The 23,404-nt window shown below is 37.8% G+C and overlaps 1 protein-coding gene across 5 annotated transcripts in view; it reads left to right on the forward strand.

Annotated features, from left to right (window-relative positions):
• The window catches only part of CEMIP2 (cell migration inducing hyaluronidase 2), a 74,214-nt gene that overhangs the window by 7,068 nt on the left and 43,742 nt on the right, over positions 1–23,404 (forward strand). For 3 of the 5 annotated variants that reach the window (XM_057723715.1, XM_057723716.1, XM_057723712.1), the window contains exons 2-6: positions 9,350–9,692; positions 13,839–13,979; positions 14,573–15,134; positions 18,891–19,060; positions 22,841–23,029. In XM_057723715.1, coding sequence (XP_057579698.1) covers positions 9,362–9,692; positions 13,839–13,979; positions 14,573–15,134; positions 18,891–19,060; positions 22,841–23,029 — 1,393 coding nt within the window. In that variant the 5' untranslated portion in view covers positions 9,350–9,361. Of the gene's footprint in view, positions 1–3,621; positions 3,770–5,261; positions 5,316–9,349; positions 9,693–13,838; positions 13,980–14,572; positions 15,135–18,890; positions 19,061–22,840; positions 23,030–23,404 lie in introns of those variants that run through there. The other 2 variants (XM_057723714.1, XM_057723713.1) reach the window with 2 other exon arrangements.

A 23,404-nucleotide genomic window follows, 5' to 3' on the forward strand; every position in this document is an offset into this window, starting at 1 on the left:
AGGAACTCATCTGCAGGTGACACCCGCCAGCCAGCCTTCCAGAGAATACGAAAGACATCATGAGTTTGAGTTTGTCATTTTCTCTTATATTGGTTATTTTTGGACAGTTTGTTGTCATTTTAGGGGCAGAGTTCAGTGGTAGATTTTAGTTCACACATACAAAGGAAGCTATTAGTAGTAGTCTGATGGTAGACATTTGGGTAAGTTTGAGATTTTATTTATTTATTTATTTATGGCGGTGTGGGCTTCTCTCTAATTGTGTCCTGCATGCTTAGTAGTTGCCCTGTGGCATGTGGGATCTTAGTTCCCTGATCAGGGATCAAACCCCTGTCCCCTGCATTGGAAGGTGAATTCTTAACCACCGGACCACTAGGGAAGTCCCAAGTTTGGGATTTAATAAAATCAGGCTATCACTTCTTTAGACACACCAGCCCAGTGTCTTTGCCTCAACATGTATTGTAATTACTTGTTTACCTATGTAATCACCTGACATCACCCTCCCCCAACACTAGGCTATATGCTCCTTGAAGGTAGAGATCACATATATTTTTTGCACCAGTGGGTTCCACTCATCTAGCAAAATCATTGTCTCATAAGCGATCCCCAAACATGAACACATTCCCCCTTTGGTAAGGCTTTTCTCTGTATTAAAAATAGACTATACTGTATTAAAAATAGACTATGTGTTGTAGGTTAAACAATATATATACATTTGGATTCTTATCCTGGCCCTGCCATTAATAAAAACTTTGCTTTGATGTTGAATTGAGTAGCCTGGATCACTTCAGTCTGGGCATCTCATTATTCATATGGAATATTTCTTAGTTTGAAAGGCATGTCAAAACATGCTTGGTGTATGTTTCCTACTGTCATTGCATTTTGATGTCTGTATAACACTGGATCATAAACTTTTGGTACATCTATACTTATTTATCAAACACATTTCTGCTGTTTTTTCTTTTTCCCACCTTTCAACATTCTACCAACACGACTTTCTTGAACTTTCCGTCTGGAGAAGCATCGTAAAGCTTTGTCCCTGGCACTCAGCAGAGAATGCAGCCCACAGGCAGCTCTGCCCTTTGCTATGACCTTAATTAAATCAGCCTCCCTCAGGTCAGCCTTAGGCTTTGGTTCTTTCTTTCGAAGGCCAGCTGCAAGGCTGATGACACGCCTGCGTCTGCCATTGTGTGCCTCTGCACAGCCATCCGTCACTGTCAGCAGGTTGGGAGTCTCTCTGCTGTGTCCTCCCAGCCTTTGGGGAACAAGGACGAAGGGGGTTGGTCTAAAGACCCTTGAGAGGGAGAGGAGAAAAAAGAACAGCTTTTCAGTAGAAAGAATTAAGGAGAAAAAGGAATCTGAGGAATAATAATCAGAAGAAAGGAAACACAAGTGAAGAGCAGAGGACTGGTAGGTAAAATGACCCTCTCCTCTCTCCAATTTTCCAAGTTGAAGAACGATCATCCTCTAGTTTTGTTTATCCTTTAGTTCTTTACTTCTACCCAGAGGCCTACATACTTTGCTCTTTTTTAAAAAATTTTATTTTTAACTGGGTGAGGAATGTTAGATGTTGTTCAGTTGTCACCCTTTCTACCCTCCTTGGTCTGTAAATCAGTATTTTTGCCCCTTTTGCTTCTCTTTTGTTTCCCAGGATAATGTTCTCCAGCTTTTTCGCTCTATCAGCCATCTTGGCTTTTAGGGTCAAGCACTGCTTTCGTGGACAGGCTAACAGATTTGAAAAAAGGTAGGATTAATGACTGTGTGTGGTGGCAGAAAAATCAGACATCTTATACCTTGCATAAATGAGAGGAGTAAAATAATGAATTAAGCTATTTCTTAAAGGTCACAACTTTGAAGTGGGAAAGTATTCACTGGGTTTTCTTTGGGCATTAGATATTATAAATAAAGACGTTGTTTTGAGGGACCATATTTTAACAGGAGATTCCAATAGAATTAGTGAAATTGTAGTTTAGTGAAACTTAGTGAAATTGTAGCTAATTCACTAATCTGAAATCCTTAAATACAGACCCATGAGCATATATTGTTTTGTTGTTTTCTGCATAAGCAAACTCTTAGTATTTGTAGTTAATTTTTGTTTTCCAGGGAGTTACTGTTTCCTGACTATAGTTTTCTAGCAAAAAGAGTATAGCTCAAATGAAAGGTGAATTTCTAAGCAGGGAAAAAAATGTCTTCTAACTTTAATAATTATTCCAACTCAAATGCTTAGTGGCAAAAATATTTTTTTTTAGTAAATTTAGTCTTTTTAGGACTATATGTTTGAAATATTCCTTGTGATTTCTCTGTGTTGTGGTTTAATAGAGTTAGTGTGTATTGAGAGTTATTTCCTTTTGAGTGGGGAGATAATGTAAACAATATATGGTACCAAACTGAAAGTCAGGTGCATATTGGTGTTTATATATAATAGTAGGTTAACTTTTGAGTATATCATTCATCATATGTGTCTAAATTGACCAAGTGAAGAAAGAAGGTAGAAGAATAGAATTAAAGTGTCTCAGTACCTTATCTTCTTACTTCGTAGTAGGGAACTGTTTATGTGGAGCGTTGATGCATTACCCTTCTACCTTCAAACATTGGCCTGGGTGTGATCAGCTTAGTAAACTGAACAGGAATCCATGCAGGTAAACTAACTTTGCAAAGTGTCTTATTTCTTGGGAATGTGCCAGACAACTGCAGGTGATGATGACTCATCCTGATTTTGAGAGTTGAAGGACAAAGACAGAAAGGCTATGACAAGTGCTGGGTGATAATGGAGAATGTGTCTTGTGTGAATGTGACAGTGCGAAGGCACTGTCCTGTTTAGATGTCTCAGAGTATTCAGTTCTTTGGGAGTCTGCTTACACAAAACCAAGCAGATATCTGAATGAAAGTGAACTTAATTTTTTCCCACCATCTGTCTCTTTTCTCCCAAATAGCTATAGGAATAGACCTAGCATTTATGCTAAATTCCTTTGCAGTCGTTGTAGAAAAATGTATTTTGTATTCTCTGAGAATAGAATATGTAATAAAGTATATTTTGCTAAACTATGCATAAGAGAACTCCCCCTCTCTGAAACTCTCTTTGTTTTGTCCTTTGTATTTGAAAATCTTTATATGAGAATATTGATCTCACTTAAATACTTGACAGTTTGTAAATTAAAGGTCCTAAGAGTCAACTTTGCTAAGTTTATTTCTTACTGAATAGTTTTGTATGATTGAGGTATTGAGCTCATTGTTTATCAACTACAGACATAATCTGAATCTAAAACAAGACTAGATGAAACATCCTACTTCCTACTCCCCCCAGAAAAAATCCAAACCTGAAAATCGCCTTGATATTATTTTCTCTTGTCCTTCTCCTAAAAATAGGAGATTGGAAGTTAGAACCATTAATTGAAAGTTCAAAGTCATTAGGAGCTGGTTAAGAATTTTATTAGGTCATGATTACTAGTAATTATAAACAAAATTATCATTTGTTTTCATGATAATTTGTGAACACCTCTCTTTCCTGGTATGTTTTACTTTTACTTTTTGCTGTGACTGAGCATACCAGTCAATGTGTTACAAAGACCTACTAAGATCTTAATAAAAGGAAAAGTTTCCTTAGCCAGGTTTTGGCCAGTTGTACTGAAACTCTTGGAAAATAGACTAACTTGTGGAACTGACCTTAGGTTGGATACTGTTTCAAGAATTACATCCTTGATCAAAGAAAGATAAACTTGAGATCATGCCAGCTTCTTGACTGTTCCTATAAGCCTGACTTTTCCATTCAAAGGTAAGTTTTCATACCAAGTGTAGGCAGGATTTAAAAGAGCTTAAGTGAGTCAAAAGTATTGCATTTTTGTTAGGTGTTTAGTATGATGGGGCCGATATGCACGGCATAGCAGTGGGCTGGGGGGACTCCCTCTGCATTGGTTTGGAGGGGCTGGATGATTTTGCAGGCTATAGGGCAAGTGTCCTCAACTACTGTGTCAGTGATAAGCACTTGTGGTAGGCAGTTGGTCTTCAGTGTTAGCAGCTCAGCAGTAGAAAGAAAATGAAAACTCAACCCTTTAAAGAGCTCTTAGGAGTTTTGAATTAATTGCTGCTATCTCTGTATTGAAAAGAATTTTCCTTTGATCACAGCATTTATTTGCCTTCAGCATAACAATATGAAGTGGAATGGAACGTTTCCTTTTTCATATGTACCTACCGCTTTTCATAGTGTGTGGTTAAAACTTACAAAATATTGTGAAAGGTTGAGCTTGTCTAGATGGTTTGCGTCTCTTTATCTTTAGAATTCCTATTTGCAGTTGTTAATAATACCTTTTAGTCACCCACTAGATTGCATATTAGGATTGCATTTTGTAAAAATAAATGCGTTGACTTTTTTGCTTGAAGTAGTAAATGTTCTCAATTTTTCCCAAGTTAAGCAACAAATATAGAGATTAGACAAATTTCCCAGAGCCAAAGGATGTTGAAAAAGGAGTAAATGGGAAATTCCAATGTGTGTGTATATGTGTGTGTGAGAGAGAGAGAGACAGAGACAGAGACAGAGAAACAGAGGAAAATGCTAAGGTCTAAGTTCAGTAAGCACTTACTGAGTTCCTACTGTGTGTAAGGTCCTGTGAGTATACCAAGAAGAGTAAGATGTAGTCCCTGCTCTCAAGAGGCTTCTGGTCAACTGCAGGAGATGGACATGTACTTACATTAATTGAAACAAAAGGCAGAAGGCAAGGTGATTCAATAAGAGTTTTAAACAGAGTACAGGGAAGAACAGGCAGGGAACTTGTGGAATCTTGAGAAGGCTTCATGGATGAAATAGTACAGTGTTTGAAAACTTTACTGGAGAATATCTCAATTTTCTTAAAATCATGCCCCTTTTTTCATAGGTCAAATAAACAGAACAACTACGATCTCCTTTAATGTTATTGAAATTTCAAAATAAATTACTTTCTGTGATTATTGTAGTTTATAACCAAATAAATTAATTGAATGTTCTTACAACTGTATAAGCCCCTCCCACAGTTGCTGTTTGAGGTTATATACTCTTTTTATCCGGGAGAAGAATTTTATTTAAAATAACAGGAAAATTTTAAGATTTTGTTTTTGTGAGAATGACTGAGAATTTGACAAAAGTACCAGGTTTTGAATGCTACCCCTTTTGAAAGTTGCTATGATTTTTTCATACTTTTAGTAATTTCTTTCATTATCTATTTTAAATTTTGCCTAAATTCCCTGTGCAGAGTTTTATTTTTATTTATTTTTATTTTATTTTTTAAATGCAGATTCTGATTCTGTAGATCTGGATGAGGCCTGAGATTCTGCATTTAAAAAAATAGGTTTGTGTTACTTTATTTTTATTTTTGGTTGCATTGGGTCTTCGTTGCTGCGTGCTGGCTTTTCTCTCCAATTTGTGGAGAGTGGGGGCTACTCTTCACTGCAGTGCATGCGTGCGTGTATGGGCTTCTCTTGTTGCAGAGCATGGGCTCTAGGTGCATGGACTTCAGTAATTGTGGCTTACGGGCTCTAGAGCACAGGCTCAGTAGTTGTGGTGCACAGGCTTACTGCTCCGCGGCATGTGGGATCTTCCTGGACCAAGGATGGAACTTGTATCTCCTGCACTGGCAGGCAGATTCTTAACCACTGTGCCACCAGGGAAGTCCCATGTGCAAATTTTTAATTTCATGATTTTATTTTTAAATTAATTATTACCAAGCCTTTTGGGTTACTAGGTTTTTTAATCATCCAGGAAATAAATACTCACAAGATAATTCTTCCAAGGAACACCTAAATACCAAAAATTATGCTCCAAAACCTTTGTAGACAATGTATTTCCAAATTTGATATGAATGACTTGGGTTATTCCCCATGTTGGACTGTCTGTCAGTGTTTAGGGGTTTAGCACAGTCTGTAATCACTCTTAAAATATATCTTAAAATACTGGTGTGTTCCTTCTGTGTGCTGTGTGCTTTCCACTAGAAATACAGTCCTTTTAAAAATGACAGGTGATATAAACAAATTAACAGTGTATTAAGTAAAAACTTCAGTCTGTAGTAGAACTTTTAAAATGACACCTAATGCTTACCTTGAATAAAGCTTGAAAGCCAGGGGAAACTCTTCATCCTCTTTTGTCTATTAGGTTTCTCCTTTATTCTCGGGACCCCAGCCTCAAACTAATGCTACCAGTAATAATAACCTTATGGATTAAACAGCCTGGGAACCTATCACAGTATTTCATGGTATTTCCTTAGCCAATTTCACTCTTCCTTCAAGCAAGTGATTTAAAATTGAATTTAGGGCTCTATGTATAATATTGCTTAAATTTTTATACTATTTCATTTACACAAATACTGTTAAATACTTGGAATAATTTTAAAAAATAAATAAAATCAAATTTAGGAATTGCATTTTTTGGGGATGCTGTGTGTCTTTTGTCTTTATCCCCCATAGTCCCTACCACAATTCTCTAATGACAGCAAGAGCTCACAATTGCTTACTGAACGAGTGAAATATCGGTTTTTCCCCATGAATAATTGAAATCTACAACTAGCAGTTGATATATTTTAAAGTAATTGATTTATAATACTACTAAAATAAACTCATAAATGTAAAGTGAAATCCTAAAGCAATGTATTTGTGTCTTATTCAAAGGTCGTAATAAATTGAGAGGGAAATCTGCATATGATTATTTTCTTGTAAATTTATTCTGACAGTTGCAATAATGTGTTACTTAGGAAAATAATGATTGTATTTGCTGCTTATGTATTTACATGTTTTTCAGTAAAATAGGGCAAATGGGCTCAGAATATATAGAAAAAATGTATATAGTTTTGCAGACGTGTCATAGGGAAAACACACTATGATTATTTTCAACTTATTGGTCATGTTCGTTTGTGGCAGACACCATCTGAATTTTCATGTTAGGATACCCTTTTGTCAATGTGAAGACAAAAATTTTTTCCCAGTGGGATGGTGACTTCATTGAGCCTCTCCCTGCCTTTTTTGTTGTGGTTGTGGTACATCTGGAGACATTGTCTCCCACAAAAGGGGCCTCCAGCCTGTTAAGTAATAACAACCTTTCTCACCCTGAAACAATGAAGTATCAGATGGTTGCAGCTTCAAACAAAAGATTCCCACTCCCTTTCAGAGGAGATTATAGTCTGATTCCCTCTCACCCTGGTGAGCCTGGCACTCGAGAATATCTAGTTTAGTCCTTTCTTTGTTAATAGATGATCATAAAAGGGTCTTTGTCATACTCTCTCATTTGTTCCAGCAGGATGTATCCATTATTTTCTTCTGCTGCTTGGCACATGCAGCAGTTTCTTCAATAGCACCTTGAATCGTGTTGTTTTCCCTTTGTTATGGAGCTTAAGCTTCATCTGAATAATTACTTTTGTTCAGAAATCAAATCCCACAAACCAAGTGTTTTTGGCAGACATACTGACTGAGAATGTTCTTTGCCCCATGTAAAATCAACATCAATTCCTGATTAGATTGCCTTTCTGTCATTAATTTCCAGGTCGTTTGGGTCCTGGAAACACTTATTTGTGGCATCTTTAATGGTCACATTTTGTGTTTAGTGGATTTGCTGTAGTTTAGAGCAGTTTGGAGGTATCCTTTTTTTGTTGTTTTGGCAGAAGATGAGGGGGTTAATTATAAGAGTATTGAATGAAGTCAGGTGACTGAGATGCTGCAGTTGTTAAAGAAGGGAAGTAATGGACATCATGTTTCTTATTTATCCACAGTTGTTGCAATAAGAACATTAAATGACATAGTGCTTCTTTCCCTCCGTCCGTCCCTCCCTCCTCTCCTTCCTTCCCTCCAATCTTTTTCTTTTTCTCCCTCCCTGTCTCCTAGCCTCCCTCTCTTTCTTTTACTTGACAAGGTTACAGAGTAACATTCCATTTAAAACTTATCCTTTTATTCGAAAACTGATAAATGCTTACTATAAAGAATATAGAAGGTAAAAAGGACTGCCCTTTTGTGTGTGTGTGTCAGCTTTTCTTAGATAAGAAAGAATCATGTATAGTTTGGTAAACTTCTACATGAAGAAGTTCTGAGAACATTGAGGTGCCCTTTCAGACTCAACACAGTTCTGGTTATACCCTTGCAGAACTGATTCTTTGAAATTATTGCCTCTCAATTATTTTGAAAGACACATTAGTGTAACCGTTAAGAGCCTGAACTCTAGAGTCAAAATTCCTGGATTCTCTGGTTCTCTGGAGTCCTGGTTCTCTTTAAACTAGCTAATTAACTTTTTTCGTCCTCAGTTTTCTCCTGTGTAAAATGGGAATAATGGCACCTATTCATAGATTTGTCACATTAGATGCATATGACAAATTAAAAGTATTAGGTGAGTTAACACACATAAGGTGTTTAGAACAGGGCCTGGCAGTAAGTGCTCTGTGAATGTTAGTTATTTTTTAAAATCATCTTAACCATAGTATTTGAATGCCTACTATTTTTAAACAAAATTTGAGGATTTAAAGAGATAGTATAGGCAGTCTCATTAAATGAATTCACAGTCTGTTAAGTGATAACATGGTTAAAAATAGTTAAGTTGCTTTACCAGGAGATAAATTTGGGGGGAAAATTAGACACCTAAACATGCATGCTTGCCTGTTGGAACTTGTTAGGGTTACCTTGTGGTCCTCATATGACACATGGACTTTAATTTGAAGAGCTTTAGAGCAATGATAGTCAAAGTGTGACCACTTGCTTCAGTGTTACCAAGGTACATTTAAAAAATGGAAACTCCAGGGCCCTCTTTCCACCAACTGAGCGGGAATCACTGGGGTGGAGAGCCTAGGAATCTACATTTTTAACAAGCTTCCCTTGTGATTGTTATGCACAATTGAGAACAGTTGCCATAGAAAAGCGGTTCTCAACCTAGATGCTCATTAGAGTCACTTGGGGGGCATTTAAACCACATAGATGCTTGGCTACTGACTTAATTTTGGGGGTGTGACACTGGGCATTAATGTTAGCGGGTGATTATAATGTATAGGGTGGAGGAGCAGTGGCATTAGAAGATGATTAGTGAAGATGATTGTTGACATAGTTTATTATATCAGGATGTAAGCTGACTTGATATTTTCAAAAAGTCATTACAGTGGTTACGAGGGACTGGGGAAAAGGGGGAAATGTTATTGCTTAATGGCTACACAGTTTCTATTTGGGATGATGAAAATGTTCTGGGAATGGATGGTTGTGATGGTTGTACAACATTGTGAATGTGCTTAATGCCACTGAATTATACATTTAAAAATGGTTAAAATGGTAAGTTTCACGTTATGTATATTTTATCACAATATTAAAAAGCCATTACAATTTTCACATTTCTGAGCCTTAATTTTTTTTTTTCTTTTCACAGTGACAGTATATCATGCATGCCACTAATTCCAGGGGACACTCCCCTGCTTTCCTGCAACCTCACAATGGAAACAGCCATCGCTCATCTGGCTATGTTCCAGGAAAGGTTGTCCCACTGCGTCCCCCTCCTCCTCCAAAGAGCCAAGCTTCAGCCAAATTTACCTCCATCAGACAGGAAGCCCGGGCCACCTTTGCTTTGTCATCTGAGGAACAGCAAGCCCAGAGAGAAAGCCAAAAGCAGAAGAGGCACAAAAATACTTTCATTTGCTTTACTATTACTAGTTTTTCATTTTTTGTTGCACTTGCAGTCATTTTAGGAATATCCTCAAAATATGCTCCAGATGGTAAGTGCATATGTGTGTGTGTGTAGATGCATGTGTGCATACAGAACACATTCCAGGAGAAGAAAGAAGGGAAGGAACTAGTAGAATAAATTCTGAAAAATCTTTTGTCATTTTAACTTGGCTCTAGCTAACTAATATTTAATTAGATAATATGAGGTGTAACTTCTTATGAATGAGAGCAATTTGTTAAAGAAATCCATTGGAAATGACAAAATTAAAGGATTGCTCTTCCTTTCCATTTTGCCACTTTGTCCCAGGGCTCAAGACTTTCTTGGAGCACTTCTTTTCAAAATAGTAATTTTAAGAGTCTTTGTTGAAACCTTGTGGTGGAACAGTTTCATCTTTTGTGGTAGGTATGATTTTCAAACTACCACAGGTTTTTAGTAATAAAAATTACTAAATGTAGTGATAAAGCACATTTAATTGAAAAAGAAAGGTGAAAGTGATAAGATTTGTGTTGTGCCATTTGAGATTGGCTGGGGAGACAGTTCCAAAAGAGAAGCTTCCAGTATTTTTGAGAAACAATGTAAATCCTTAAAGGAAAACATCCATTAGGAGGTATAAGTTTTGATACACTTGTCTTCATAGTTAAACATCATTTAGAGAGGTTTTAATTTCTTAAATGGGCTTTGCTTTTCAAATTGGTAATATAACAGTACTTTAATTTTGAAAAGTTTATTGTCAGTCAGTCTCAATATAGTACCGATGAAGAATGGACTCATAATTGACCTCATCCATCTCTCCGAAAATCAAAGGGCTCAGGGCTGTGGAAAAAGCAGACCAGGCCACCTGGATTGGCACCATATTGGTCTGCATTTTTTTGTAGCCTGCAACATATTTTTGTTGAATTAGTGCCTCTTTAAATGGATATAACATTTGAGAATCATTTTACCAGTAATAGGACTTAGAAATATTAGTTTATTTAGTTTTCATGGGATTTAGGGGTCTTAGAGACTTTAAGGTTTGGGTGGAGGTAATGTCAATACTTCTAAGCAAATAGACCTGAAGTAAGAGAGATGTTCATTCAGCATCTTTGTTGGCCAAGTCAATAGACCACATAAAGAACTTGCAACACTACTTTCCATTACACATAGCATTGACTTTCTCTCCCCTTTCCTCCGGAGGAATAACCAAGTTCATTGCTGTTGATTCCTTCTTTCCAAGTAATCTGCAGTAAAGGGATGCTAGATTATGGAAAATCGGAGCTGAAATCTGTGGCTTTAATTGATGTTTTCATATTCCAGCTAAGACATCGAATTGCTGATGTGGTTCCTTGAATCAACATTTTTTAGTTTCACATTTTGGCAGTTTAAGGGCAGAATATCAGTGGAAAGATCTGGTATGCTAAAATATTTCAGGATCAGCCACACTGTGGTTATTGCTGTTATGTAACTTTGATAATGCATCCACTACTCAGCAAGTGGGTAGCCTAGAAGGTGGGGCTGGCTAAGCTATTTTTCGATGCTTTCTGCAGACTACATATTTTCTTATTAAGTGTACTTTACTGGGGAAAAAAATCAAACTGGAATTTTTGGTGATAAAAAATTTCTAATAAAGCATACTTTCCTGGGGAATAATTATAAAGAATTAAGAGGAATTATATAACTATTATAGTAGGCTCTAGATCTTTTGAGATTTAGATTCCTCCTGGATTTCCTTCTCTAGCTGGGTACAGTGCTTGTTTCCTGGGGCCTACATTTGCTTGTGAGATCATGGATTATTCCAGCTAAATGTTTTATGGATAGAAAGGGAGGTAGAAGAAAAGCTCAAGAAATCCTTAATATTCAGTCAGAACGAATTCAAGACATTTCTTGTTTCTTCAATGGGAAGAAAAGCTTAAGGATTATTCTTAGCATAATAATGATGATCATTGATTTATCAGAATTAAATATCAATGGTTATGAAACTGCTAGGAGAAAAATTAATTCCGTGAAATAATTGCCAAGGTCTTAACTAGTGGGACTAATTTTAACTGTAGTGGTTATTATCACTTCAAAGAGAAAGCGTAAGCCAACGTGAATGCTTAGAAATAGATGTTTGCATTAGTGGTTTGCAAGTTCAAAATGAGGAAGCACAGTTTCCTTCCTATAAAAAATTACATCTCTGTGATGTACCCACTGTCTCTACTTTTTCTCCTGTTATCCCCCAACATGTACTTTCCACCTTCATGTGATTCCCAAGCATATCCTGTCCATTCTTATCTTTGCTTAGTTTAAATGTAGGCTACATCTTGCTTTTCTAAATGAGCAACCAAATGGACTTGGATAGTAAGGGATATTTGCATCGCTATTATTCTTATCTCCCCTTCATGCTCGTCTTTTTTTTTTTAAATAAATTTATTTTATTTTATTTTTGGCTGCATTGGGTCTTCATTCCTGCACTTGGGCTTTCTCTGGTTGCAGGGAGCAGGGGCTACTCTTCTTTGCGGTGTACAGCCTTCTTGTTGCAGTGGCTTCTCTTGTTGCGTAGCACGGGCTCTAGGTTTCAGTAGTTGCGGCATATGGGCTTAGTAGTTGTGATGCATGGGCTTAGTTGCTCCATGGCATGTGGCATCTTCCCAGACCAGGGCTCAAACCCGTGTCTCCTGCATTAGCAGGTGGATTCTTAACCGCTGCACCACCAGGGAAGCCCCATTCTCCTCTTTTTTAAATACTATCCACTTGTTGGGGGTCTAGGTTTAGTGTCATCTGCTCCATTGAAGCTTCCTCAGTTACTCTAGCTCTACCCGTCCTTTCTCTGAGCTCTTTTGCATCTAAAGTAACTACCACATTGTTCAGTATTATTTCGTATATAGTGGCTTTTTCTCCTAAGCTAGATTATATGCTCTGAGGGCTGTGAGCTCATTCTAAATTTTATAAATTATATACTTTATAAATTTTACACTATCTAGTCCAGAGTGGACAAATTGATCTTCGGTAACTACTTGGTCATTAGTTGGTCAAAATTGGTGTGATTTTTTTCCCTCTCTCTTCTTCCAAATTATAGCAGAAACTAAATGTCTCATGCATTAAATAGCTGTGGGAATGCAAAATACTTTTATGTCTTCATCATCATCTGTTCAAGAGGCAAATTCTAATTCTAGTAAAGGAATACTACAAGGAAAGTAAACCTCATTTTTTAAAGGGGAACTTCCATATCACTCAGCTTGCTGAGTAATCTTGGATTTGGCTTCTCTAATCTTCAGTTTCCTCGTCTCTGAAAATGAGAAGTCATGTCTTTGGCTATTTGCCTCTTGCAGTTTCGTTGGGAAAGTGTACATGTCTGAAGATAGCAATATCTATCAGCAGCTGCCTTTGGAATGAAAGAAGTGCTATTATCACCTACTTTATGATTCACTGTGCATAGGAAGGAACTAAGACCTAAAGTACGTATTGCTTACCAGTTTCCATTTTTTATTTATCAGTATGTTGTGAACATATTTTCATTTCTAAAACAGCCTTCTAGCATGGGTCCAAGAGCGATTCAGAATTTTTCCTCTTACTGTTGATTTATTTCCAGAGTGGATAGTTCAGGAGAACTCTGTTTTTACCTTGTGGACTCTGACCCTAACTAGATGATAGCATCTTGGTTTTGTGGTGAACACTTTATGTGTTGAGGAAGTAAAGGATTTGACATATCTCTGCTTGGTGGGATGGGATGGGATTTCCATCCTTTTGGAAGGAAATTAAAATATGTCAGCCCATTACTTGCAGGTTGCGATAAACGATGGTAGTATTTGGATTTGGCTAAAGGTATTTTTGCGGGACTTCTCTGGTGGCGCAGTGGTTAAGAATCCTCCTGCCAATGCAGGGGACACAGGTTCGAGCCCTGGTCCGGGAAGATCCCGCATGCCGTGGAGCAGCTAAGCCCGTGTGCCACAACTACTGAGCCTGTGCTTTCGAGCCTACGAGCCACAACTATTGAGCCCAGGTGCCACAACTACTGAAGCCCGCGCACCTAGAGCCTGCAACAAGAAGCCACTGCAAAGAGAAGACCAAGCAACCCAACAAAGAGTAGCCCCTGCTCACCACAACTAGAGAAAACCCCTGCGCAGCAATGAAGACCCAACACAGCTAATAAATAAATAAATAAATTTATTTTTTTAAAAAAAAGGTATTTTTGCATATTGTTGGGTTGATGAGATATTGGCGTTGCATTGTTTTATAGAGAATTGCCCAGATCAAAACCCCCGTCTCAGGAACTGGGATCCAGGACAAGATTCTGCAAAACAAGTTGTTATCAAGGAGGGAGATATGCTCCGTCTGACCTCAGATGCCACAGTGAATTCTATAGTCATTGAGGATGGAGGTAAGTAATGGTCCCTGTCTGTGGGAACAGCAAGGTTGCTCTTTACTACAGGGCAACATTTGATGTTCTTTATGTAGAAAACTATTCTTAGTTTTTAGGATGTGGGGTCACTCTAACTGTGGAGACAGAAAAAGTTCCTAAGGTAGAACAGTAGAATTCAAGAGCTAAAAGGGCCTTAGAAATCACTCAAGACCCTTAATTTATAGAAAAGGAAGTAGTTCCAGAAGTTCATCTCTCATACCGAAATCTTTGTTATAAACTATGGAGAGTGATGAGAGAGTTAATGTGGGTTAACATATGTTAAAACGAGATTGGGATTTGTAGCTTAGATATTTTTCTAGAAATGATTTATCTTTAAAGTGAATGGATTGAAATTCATACACGGACATTTTTAGGGTGTTGAGATATGAACTCTCCATTTCTTCCTTTAAATGTTTTGAAAACAGATTCAATTTTCTAAGCAGATTTTTAGTAAATTCTTTTTCCCAACTTAACTGTGGAAGTGCTTTTTTCTCCTCTTAAGATGAAGTTTGTTTCTCTGTACCTGCAAAAAGTATTTCAGAAGATGGCTTACTTAGTGTTATTCCCTTCAGGACTGCTTGTATTTGGGGATGATAAAGATGGATCCAGAAATATTACTTTGAGGACTCGTTACATCCTGATCAAGGATGGTGGGGCGCTTCATATTGGAGCAGAAAAATGCCGCTATAAATCCGAAGCGACAATTGTCTTGTATGGCAAGTCAGATGAAGGTGAAAGTATGCCAACATTTGGCAAAAAATTTATTGGTGTGGAAGCCGGTGGGACACTGGAATTACATGGGGCACAAAAGGCATCGTGGACATTGTTGGTGAGAACTCTGAGTTCTTCAGGCTTGACCTTTGGCTCCCATGCCTTTGAAAAAGACTTTTCCAGGGGCCTCAATGTGAGGGTCATTGACCAAGACACAGCAAAAATTTTGGAAATTGAGAGGTTTGATACCCACGAATACCACAACGAAAGCAGGCGACTTCAGAAATTCCTGAGAGACCAGGATCCAGGACGCATTGTTGCCATAGCTGTTGGAGATTCAGCAGTCAAAAGCCTGCTGCAAGGAACCATACAGATGATCCAGGACCGGCTGGGCAGTAAGCTGATCCAAGGGCTGGGCTACAGGTGGGCATGCGTATCTCTTTACTTTCCTCCCTGCTGTGTATTAGAGTCTGTGTCTGTGTGAGAGGAGAGCGGGATGGAGAAAGAAATGAAGCACTTCACAGTCTGACTTCAGGGGTCAGAATGGCCACTACTATTTGAAAGTCTGGTTGCCTCTTGCTTTGCACTGGAGGACAGAATACTGTTTACAAAGTTCTTTTCTTGGCTTTGGTTTATGAAGCACTTTGTGAACCTTAGCATCGGGCTTGTGAAAAATTAAGAACAGAAATGTGGTACTGAAAAGCAATCAGGCAGTTTAAGGATGTTATCGACTTCCTTCTTTTATTTATCTCCTGAAGTTCATATGAAACTCAGGCTAATGGAGGCACTTTATGAGTTGAAATTCCATGCTAAAGCGTAAAAGTTGTCTTAAAAGCTTGAGCAGGGGTTCTTTCTTTCCCTTTTCTTTCTTTCTTTCTTTCTTTCTTTCTTTCTTTCTTTCTTTCTTTCTTTCTTTCTTTCTTTCTTTCTTCCTTCCTTCCTTCCTTCCTTCCTTCCTTCCTTCCTTCCTTCCTTCCTACCCTCCCTCCCTCCCTCCCTTCCTTGCTTCCTTCCTTCCTTCCTTCCTTCCTTCCTTCTTTCGAATCCTTCAATTTGAATCTGCTTGTTTGGTTGACACAGGCCTATGGGGCCTGGCACGTGTGAGGAAGCACAAGTTGGAGGCTAGGAGCTTCATCCAGATAGTAGGATTAATTCCTACAATTTATTCTTGTGTTCTTGTGCCATATTCTAGTTAATCATGATTTCCTAATGCAGTTCTGGGTTCTGCGGAAGTAGCTGGCTCAACATTTAATTCAAAAAAACCCAGAAGTTTTAATTCTGCTTACTGTTCACAGTAAAGTCAGGGAATATCTGCAGTGAAGAATAAGAGGACTTCAAAACTCTCATGTTGAAATGATCTAGTTATTATTTTTTTCCTTTGATGGTTGGTTGATCTGGTTATTTTTTCTTTGGTCAGTGTTGGAATGGAATATTATCTATATATATATTATCTATATATTGTAGAGAAAAGACAAAAATTAGTGAAGAAAAAGGATCTGTAATGTTTTTAAAATGCTTTTTACTCACCCATGGAATATTTAGGAAATGGTTAGTGCTGGGTACGCATAGATGCTTACATGAAAGGACACTGTCGCAGAGTCCTCTTTTAATCTGGCGGATAAACAGAGACCTAAGTAGAAGAGGATCGTACAATTGAGACACTTAGTGCAGCTACAGGCAGTGATGGGAGTGTAAATCGAAGAAGCCTTGGGGAATCAGTCCAGGCTTCCCAAATGTGAGAGGTCTGAGGGAAGTTTAGGAGTGTGCTGTGTAGGCTGTAGAGAAAGAGGGCTTTCTAGACAGAGGGAATAACATGTGCAAAACCTCAGAGGTGTTTTGTTTGTTTTTTGGTTTAATTAAATATTATGCATATACAGAAAAGTGCTAAAAACAAGAATGTATAGTTTAATGACATCACCATGTGATACCGGGGTAGCTACCACCCAGGTCAAGAAGGAGAAGATTGCCAGTGGCCTGGAAGCCCCTGTCGTATTCCCTCCTGTTCACTGATCACTGTCTCTGTTTACCAAAGGTAAACCACTCCCCTGGACTTGTAGAGGACACTAAAGTTCAGATTTGCCTGTCTTTGAACTTCATATAAATGGAAGCAGACAATGTGTCATATTTTGCATCTGACTTCTTGGCTCAACCTTGTTATCGAGTGTCGTTTATGTTGGTGCATGCAGGGTGGCTCATTTTCATCATTGTTTGTTTTCTGCTGTATGGCTGTAGCACAGTGTATTTACTGCTGGACATCTGGGTGGTTGTTTAGTTCATACCTTTCTCATAAGATGTGCTTCTCTGAGTGTTCTTTTATCCGTCTCTTCGTGCTCATGTGCACATATTTCTATCATTTATAGACCTAAGAATGGAAGCGTGGTCTGTTTGAAGTCAGACATCTCCTTTATTTCATTATCCAGTAATACCAGAGATTACAACTTTTGTTTCTTTATGTCATTATTGTTCTAGATTTGTGCAATCATTAGCTATGAATATTTTGTTTGACTTTCTTGGGTTCCTCTCCGTACTGTTTCCAAACTCCCTTTAAAATATTGCTGCTGATTTGAGGGAGGAATTAGAGTTGTGATCCTTTGCCAACGTTCCATTTCATTGACATTATCTCCAGGGCACATAAACATGCCCCTTTGAAGATAATATTCTGGCACGTTGAAATTTTCCTCAAGTGGAGGAGGGAAGTAGGAGTGTTTTGGAGATAATGTCAATAGAACATTGTTTTACAGTTGCTGAGGCAGTTCTGGTAAATAAAGGAAGCCTCTGATATTCTTCCTGTCCTTCCCTCTCACATAGGAGATAATAAATTGAGACATTCTTCATTTGATTCTTTCTGCTGTATCAAGGAATATAAATAGAGCTTTAAAGCATGGTCAGCCAAAGACTAGCTAATCCACGCAGGGGCGGGTATGGAATTTGTAAGGTTGTAGGCATGCTTTGGTTAACTTTCATCGGTGACTATCCAGCCATCTGTCTAGCATAGATTACATTTGGCATTTTCTTTTTCCTACAGTAGGAAGTTGATATATTTCTTTTCATGTTTTAAACCAGAAGTCTTAAGGCAAATTTTCTGATTTTTTATCTTTGTTCTTTTTTTTTTTTGATTGATATTGGCCACAAGCTTGAGCAAAGTCCCTGGGATGTTTATTACAGTATCACAGAAATAAAATGGTGTTTTTGAAACATACTGCTTTCAACAAATAGATATAAAGCATGTAAAATTTTAAATCTATTGGATAGTGATTCTACAGCTTTAATTTAAGAATTTTAAGAAACCAATAATCCAGTGGTTCTCAGCCCTGTTCTCACACCTGAGATCTTAAAAAAAATCCCACGCCCAGGGCCCACCTTACATCATTTACATCAGGATTTCAGAAGGGTCGGACATCTCCGCCCATGCAGTGTGTGCAGTCAAGGTTGAGTGCTGTAACCTCCCAGCTGTGACTCAGAGGTTCTTGGTGTGATTCCCAGACTGGCAGCCTCAGCATCACCTGGGAACTTGTCATAAAAGCAAATTCTATGGCTCCACCTCAAACAATCAGAAGGTGGGGCCCAGCAATCTGATTTAACAAGCCCTCCAGGTGATCCTGATGCCTACAAAGTTTGAGAACCACCGCTTCTACTCAGTGGTTCTCCAGTGTGGCTGCACAATCATAGCATCTGGGGAACTTTAAAACCAGACTAATGTCAGGCCCTACCTGTAGAGATGTTGGTTGCATCGGTATGGGCTGGGTCTAAGCATGGATATATTCCTAGAGCTCCCATGTGATTCTATTATGCAGCTAGATTTGAGAACATAGCAGAGAGGAGAGTAGAAAAGAGAGCAGGTAATAATCATTTAAAAAGAAATGGGTTTGTGCCCAGAATCATACATGAATGAAATGGGTGTGCATTGAGGAAGGAAAGCAATGATTAATTGAAGTCCTAGTCATCAGTGTTTCACCTGTTACAGAGCTGGACAAACAAGGATTTAAAATCCAGGTGCATTTCCTTCTGTGATGTCAGTTATTTCATTCAAGTTTGGACTTGGAACCACGTTTGGAAAACGACGTGGAGGGATTGACAAAAATGAAATAGAATTAACAGCACCTGTCGTGACATCTGTGTCAGGGATTTGGGTCAGTAGCATGACAAATAATCAAAGGCACCTGCTCTTCTTCCTTCTAGGCAAGCTTGGGCTTTGGTTGGTGTCATTGATGGTGGAAGTACTTCTTGTAATGAATCTGTGAGAAACTACGAGAATCATAGTAGTGGAGGGAAGGCTCTTGCCCAAAGAGAATTTCATACTGTGGATGGTCAGAAGTTCTCTGTGACAGCTTATAGTGAATGGATTGAAGGTAGGCGAGTATAATTTATATTCTTGTAAGACATTGGTAAGTATTGTGACGGATTTTTTTTTAAACGGTACTGTGTTCAAATGACAGTCTATTTCGATTTCTCAACTGGTTAAAGATGAAACCTATAGTTTCCCTGCTGTACTTAATCTTTTATCCTCAAGAGTTTTTTCTGGACTAGAAAATGGTCTAGTTTAGGCACCCCCAATTGGACTTCTGTTCTTCATTCTTGAGTCATATGGTGTGGTTAATGGATTTGTTTCCTGGGTTTGGTACCAGATGTGATAGGGTAAGTTGTCTTTGGTTATAGTCTGTGACAGTGAAATGATCTTGTACTTTGGATCTTCTCATTATATAGATGTGTTGGCAAATATTACCTTTGAACACATGCTGTGTAAGCAAATTACTTGTTTTCCTAGCAATTTTTCCTTGATAATCCAGCGACTACATTTATCTTATGGACAAATTGGAAAACACAGAAAACTACTGAGTTAAAATTAATGTTTAACCCTATCATTCAGAGTTAATTAGCATTTTTCAATCTATGTTCTCTCCCCTAGTGTTCATTTTGTTTTAACCTACTTTCCTCTCCTTTTTTTTAAAGAACTTTTATTGAGATATAACTGACTTACAATAAACTGCATATATTTAAAGTGTACAATTTGATATTTTTTTTCTTATTGGTAATGTATATATGGCAATCTCAATCTCCCAATTCATCCTACTCCTCTCCTTAAATAATATATTGTAAAGTTACCCTAGGTCTTTACTTTTTCTTCAGCATATTTTTAAAATTATAATCCACCTTTCAGAAGAACTATTATGTCTAGCACTGATGCTCTGACTTTTTTCTTTTTAGGATGTTCACTGCAGAATTGCTGTGCTTACTGACTTTGCTGCTAGATTTTTTTGGCTCCAGGTGGATTGGCAGCCTCATGTCTGTGCTTGCCCACCACCTCTATTGTCCAACCCAATCTTATACCAAAATTAATGTGAAATGAGTAATTAAAATGGGCTTTATTACATCTGTAATTAGCCAAAAAGGTTTATTTTAGACTGAGTACATACCTCTGTTTTGAGCAGCACTGTAGCAAAGTATTCACTGAAATGGATTTCTGGAGACAGAATGCCTGGGTTCATATCCCAGATCTTCTACTTATATGTGATGATGGGCATGTGATTTTAACTTCCTAACTCTCAGTATCCTCATCTGAAAAATGGGGATAATAACTGAAACTACTGCATAGGGCTGCTGTGAGTATCATACGTAAAGAATATGAAGGTTTTAACACAGTGTATACAGTAAGCACTAAATAAAGGTTAGTTATTTTAACAATAATGCACACATGACTTGGGTTATAACGGTGTATTTTGTATCCTTGTAATTAAAGAGAGAAAGTCTTTTGCTTTAAAAAACAAACAAGAGTTCCTGGTATGTAACAGGGACTTTCATACTTTCCCTCCAAGCAGCCTTCTGAGTTTGAGGTGAGGAGATGGTGTCTATTATGGATCAGGAAGCTGGAATCAAACCTCAGCTTTCTGCCTCCAAGACTGCTGCTCTTTTGACTGCATCATGGTTGCCTCTGGCAAAAAGCACAGGTAGATGAGAAGTATTTCGGGGCAGGAATTTGGACCTGCATGAAGAGTTTAGTGGAACTGCTTCCAGTAAGACTCCAGGCAGAGGATTAGTTACTGACAAACCTTGAGTCAACATTTCCTTAGTGGGAAATTTTGCTTTCACTTCCACATTACCAATGATTACTCTTTTCTGCAAGAAGGAACATTCTAGCTATCTATTGTAGGATATTGTTTGTGTTCTGTGTTCTGAGTGGCTCCTATTTTCTGGAAGAGATAGAAATTCTCTCTAGGAAGCAAAGAGGATGAACTTATTTCCTTTCATACTTCCAATTCAGTAGTGCTAATAGGAGATGTCTCAGGTAGGATTTTCTTCTACAGCGAGAAAAAAGTGAGGAATTATTGAACAATACAGATTTTCTCCATGTAACCTAGCCTTTTTTTTTAACAGAAGCAAATTCTAATGACCTTTTAAGTCAAAACTTATTTATCTAGAAATCTTTTTTTAAAGCATTATCGAAATTTTATATGAAAAAATTAATGTTTCATAGTTGCTTTTTTTTTAGATAATTCTTTTTGGTAAAATCTGAAATTTGGGGTAGTGATTGTCATTGCTGCCATGAGGTTTTTGCTTATCTTTGCTCTTAACCTGCCTGTTTTGATTCTTGGGAAGGCAGAATGGTATAGAGTTTAGGAAACTGAACTCTGGAATTAAATTAGCATTCATTTGTGGGCTCTTATCATTTTTCAGTTGTTAGGCTCCCTGGCATTTTGTTTCTTTATCTCTAATGCATATAATAGCTCCTATATCTCAAAACTGTTTTGATGAAAGGTTATTATGTATGTGAAATCCCACAACTGTTAGCTATCGTTATTGTTAGAGTTATTATTATTATTTAGACAAAATTCCATTATAGGCTTTAGTATTTATATGTAAGAAACATATAAAAAAAGAAAACACTTTACATTTATAAGGTTCCTTTTTTCTTCTTTTCCTTTTTTTTGGGTGCTTTGTAGAAACAGGAAAGCATGGTAGATCAGAGTCTAAAGGAGCAGAATTCAAGACTTGCTCAGGTTAGGTTTTATCAGGATATCCTCAAGACTGTAAGGATATTTGTGTTATTCTTTGTGCCTTGCCTAAATTTCCCTCTTTTTTATTCTCCTAACTTAAGTAAATGTGGTTTTTTACTCCTGTCATCGACTTTTAGAGTCAGTATCTTAAAGTAGCCCCAGAGTAGCTTGCCAGTTAATTAGCAGGATGATAGTGAAGTACGGATAGTTAGGAAACAGATATCTTTGAAATGTGGTGTTTTCCCACATTTCCGTATTTTCCATAGCTTCCATCTATTCCATATTCATTTGCATTAAATCAGCTTTTGGACTATGACAGATTATGTCGTGGACATTTTAGAAGCAGGAAATGCTTCTACACTTGGTTGCACGTTAAAGAGTCTAAGTTATGGAGATGTCGGATCCACTTTCCAGTTTTCATCTGCCTAGTTGGGAACCAACTCTGAATTTCAAAAGGTGTTATTACAAGAGATCAATAATTAGTAGTCCCTGGATTACAAGCCTGACATTATCCCAGGAAAGGAGCTGAGTTGGACTGGGGCACTGTCATGTAGCCTTTAGGTCACATTGCAGATAATAGTGGGGACACGCGTCCCTTCAGTAGACATTTATGAGTCTGCACTATGAGACAGAGCAGTGAACACACAGATGGGTCTACTTTGCTGCCTTCACTGATGTAGCTCCCAAGGAGGTGAGCTGTCTTCCCATGTGAATGATATGAATCATACCAGAGAGAATACCAGAATGACAATACTGGAGAGAAAGGCTACTTCCAGCAAGGATGTTTGGGAAGTCCTTAAAGGTTCGCCTGAACTTTATAAAATGAATGGTATCTTGGTTGGTGAATTAAGAGTGGAAGGACAGTGTAGGTACGACTAAAGGATGCGCAAAGGCACAGAGATGAGAGATTGCCTAGGACAAGCTTTTATTCTTATTATTAAGATTACGTGTGTGCTCTTTAAATATGTGCAGTTTATTGTTAAAAAAAAATTATGTGTGTGCTAATGTCCTGTCTTAACCTGTGCATGGATCAAATTGAAGCATTGCTGACTTGTGTTTATCTTAACTTTTGATTTGTGAATCAGTGAGGGGGTTGATTTTAGACAAAAAAAATCACTTTCTTGTTTTTTGGTTTAGGTGTTTCTCTTTCAGGTTTCCGGGTAGAGGTTGTGGATGGAGTGAAGCTTCATCTGTTGGATGATGTTAGTAGCTGGAAACCTGGAGATCAGATTGTGGTTGCAAGCACAGACTATTCCATGTACCAAGCAGAGGAGTTCACTCTTCTACCCTGTCCCGAGTGCAACCGCTTCCAGGTCAAAGTCAAAGGTATCAGACTGCTCAGAAGGCTTCTTGGAAAATACTCTTCTTGAGATGATTCCTGGAATTCTTTGTTTTTCCGTCCTTCATCATCGTCATCAGTATTGAAGGTCTTAGCAGTGGGTGCTTTGAACACTAGAGTCCCAGAGGATGTTAGATAAGAGTAGTCACTGAGCAATAATGTTGCTGTTAATGATGTGTTATAGGCAAATTGATGTTTTTGTGCCAGTTTCTACATTAAAAAAAGAAAAAAGATGCAGACTAGATGGATTGATTTTTTTTTTTAAGATCCTTTCTAACTTCTTTCTTATTAATTTTCCACTATTAAATAATAGTAAACTGCACTCATTTTTTTAATAGAAGTCTTTGTTTTTTTAATTAAAA

The sequence above is a fragment of the Hippopotamus amphibius genome, chromosome 2 (genome assembly GCF_030028045.1).
Source record: "Hippopotamus amphibius kiboko isolate mHipAmp2 chromosome 2, mHipAmp2.hap2, whole genome shotgun sequence".
Taxonomy (NCBI): Eukaryota; Metazoa; Chordata; class Mammalia; order Artiodactyla; family Hippopotamidae; genus Hippopotamus; species Hippopotamus amphibius.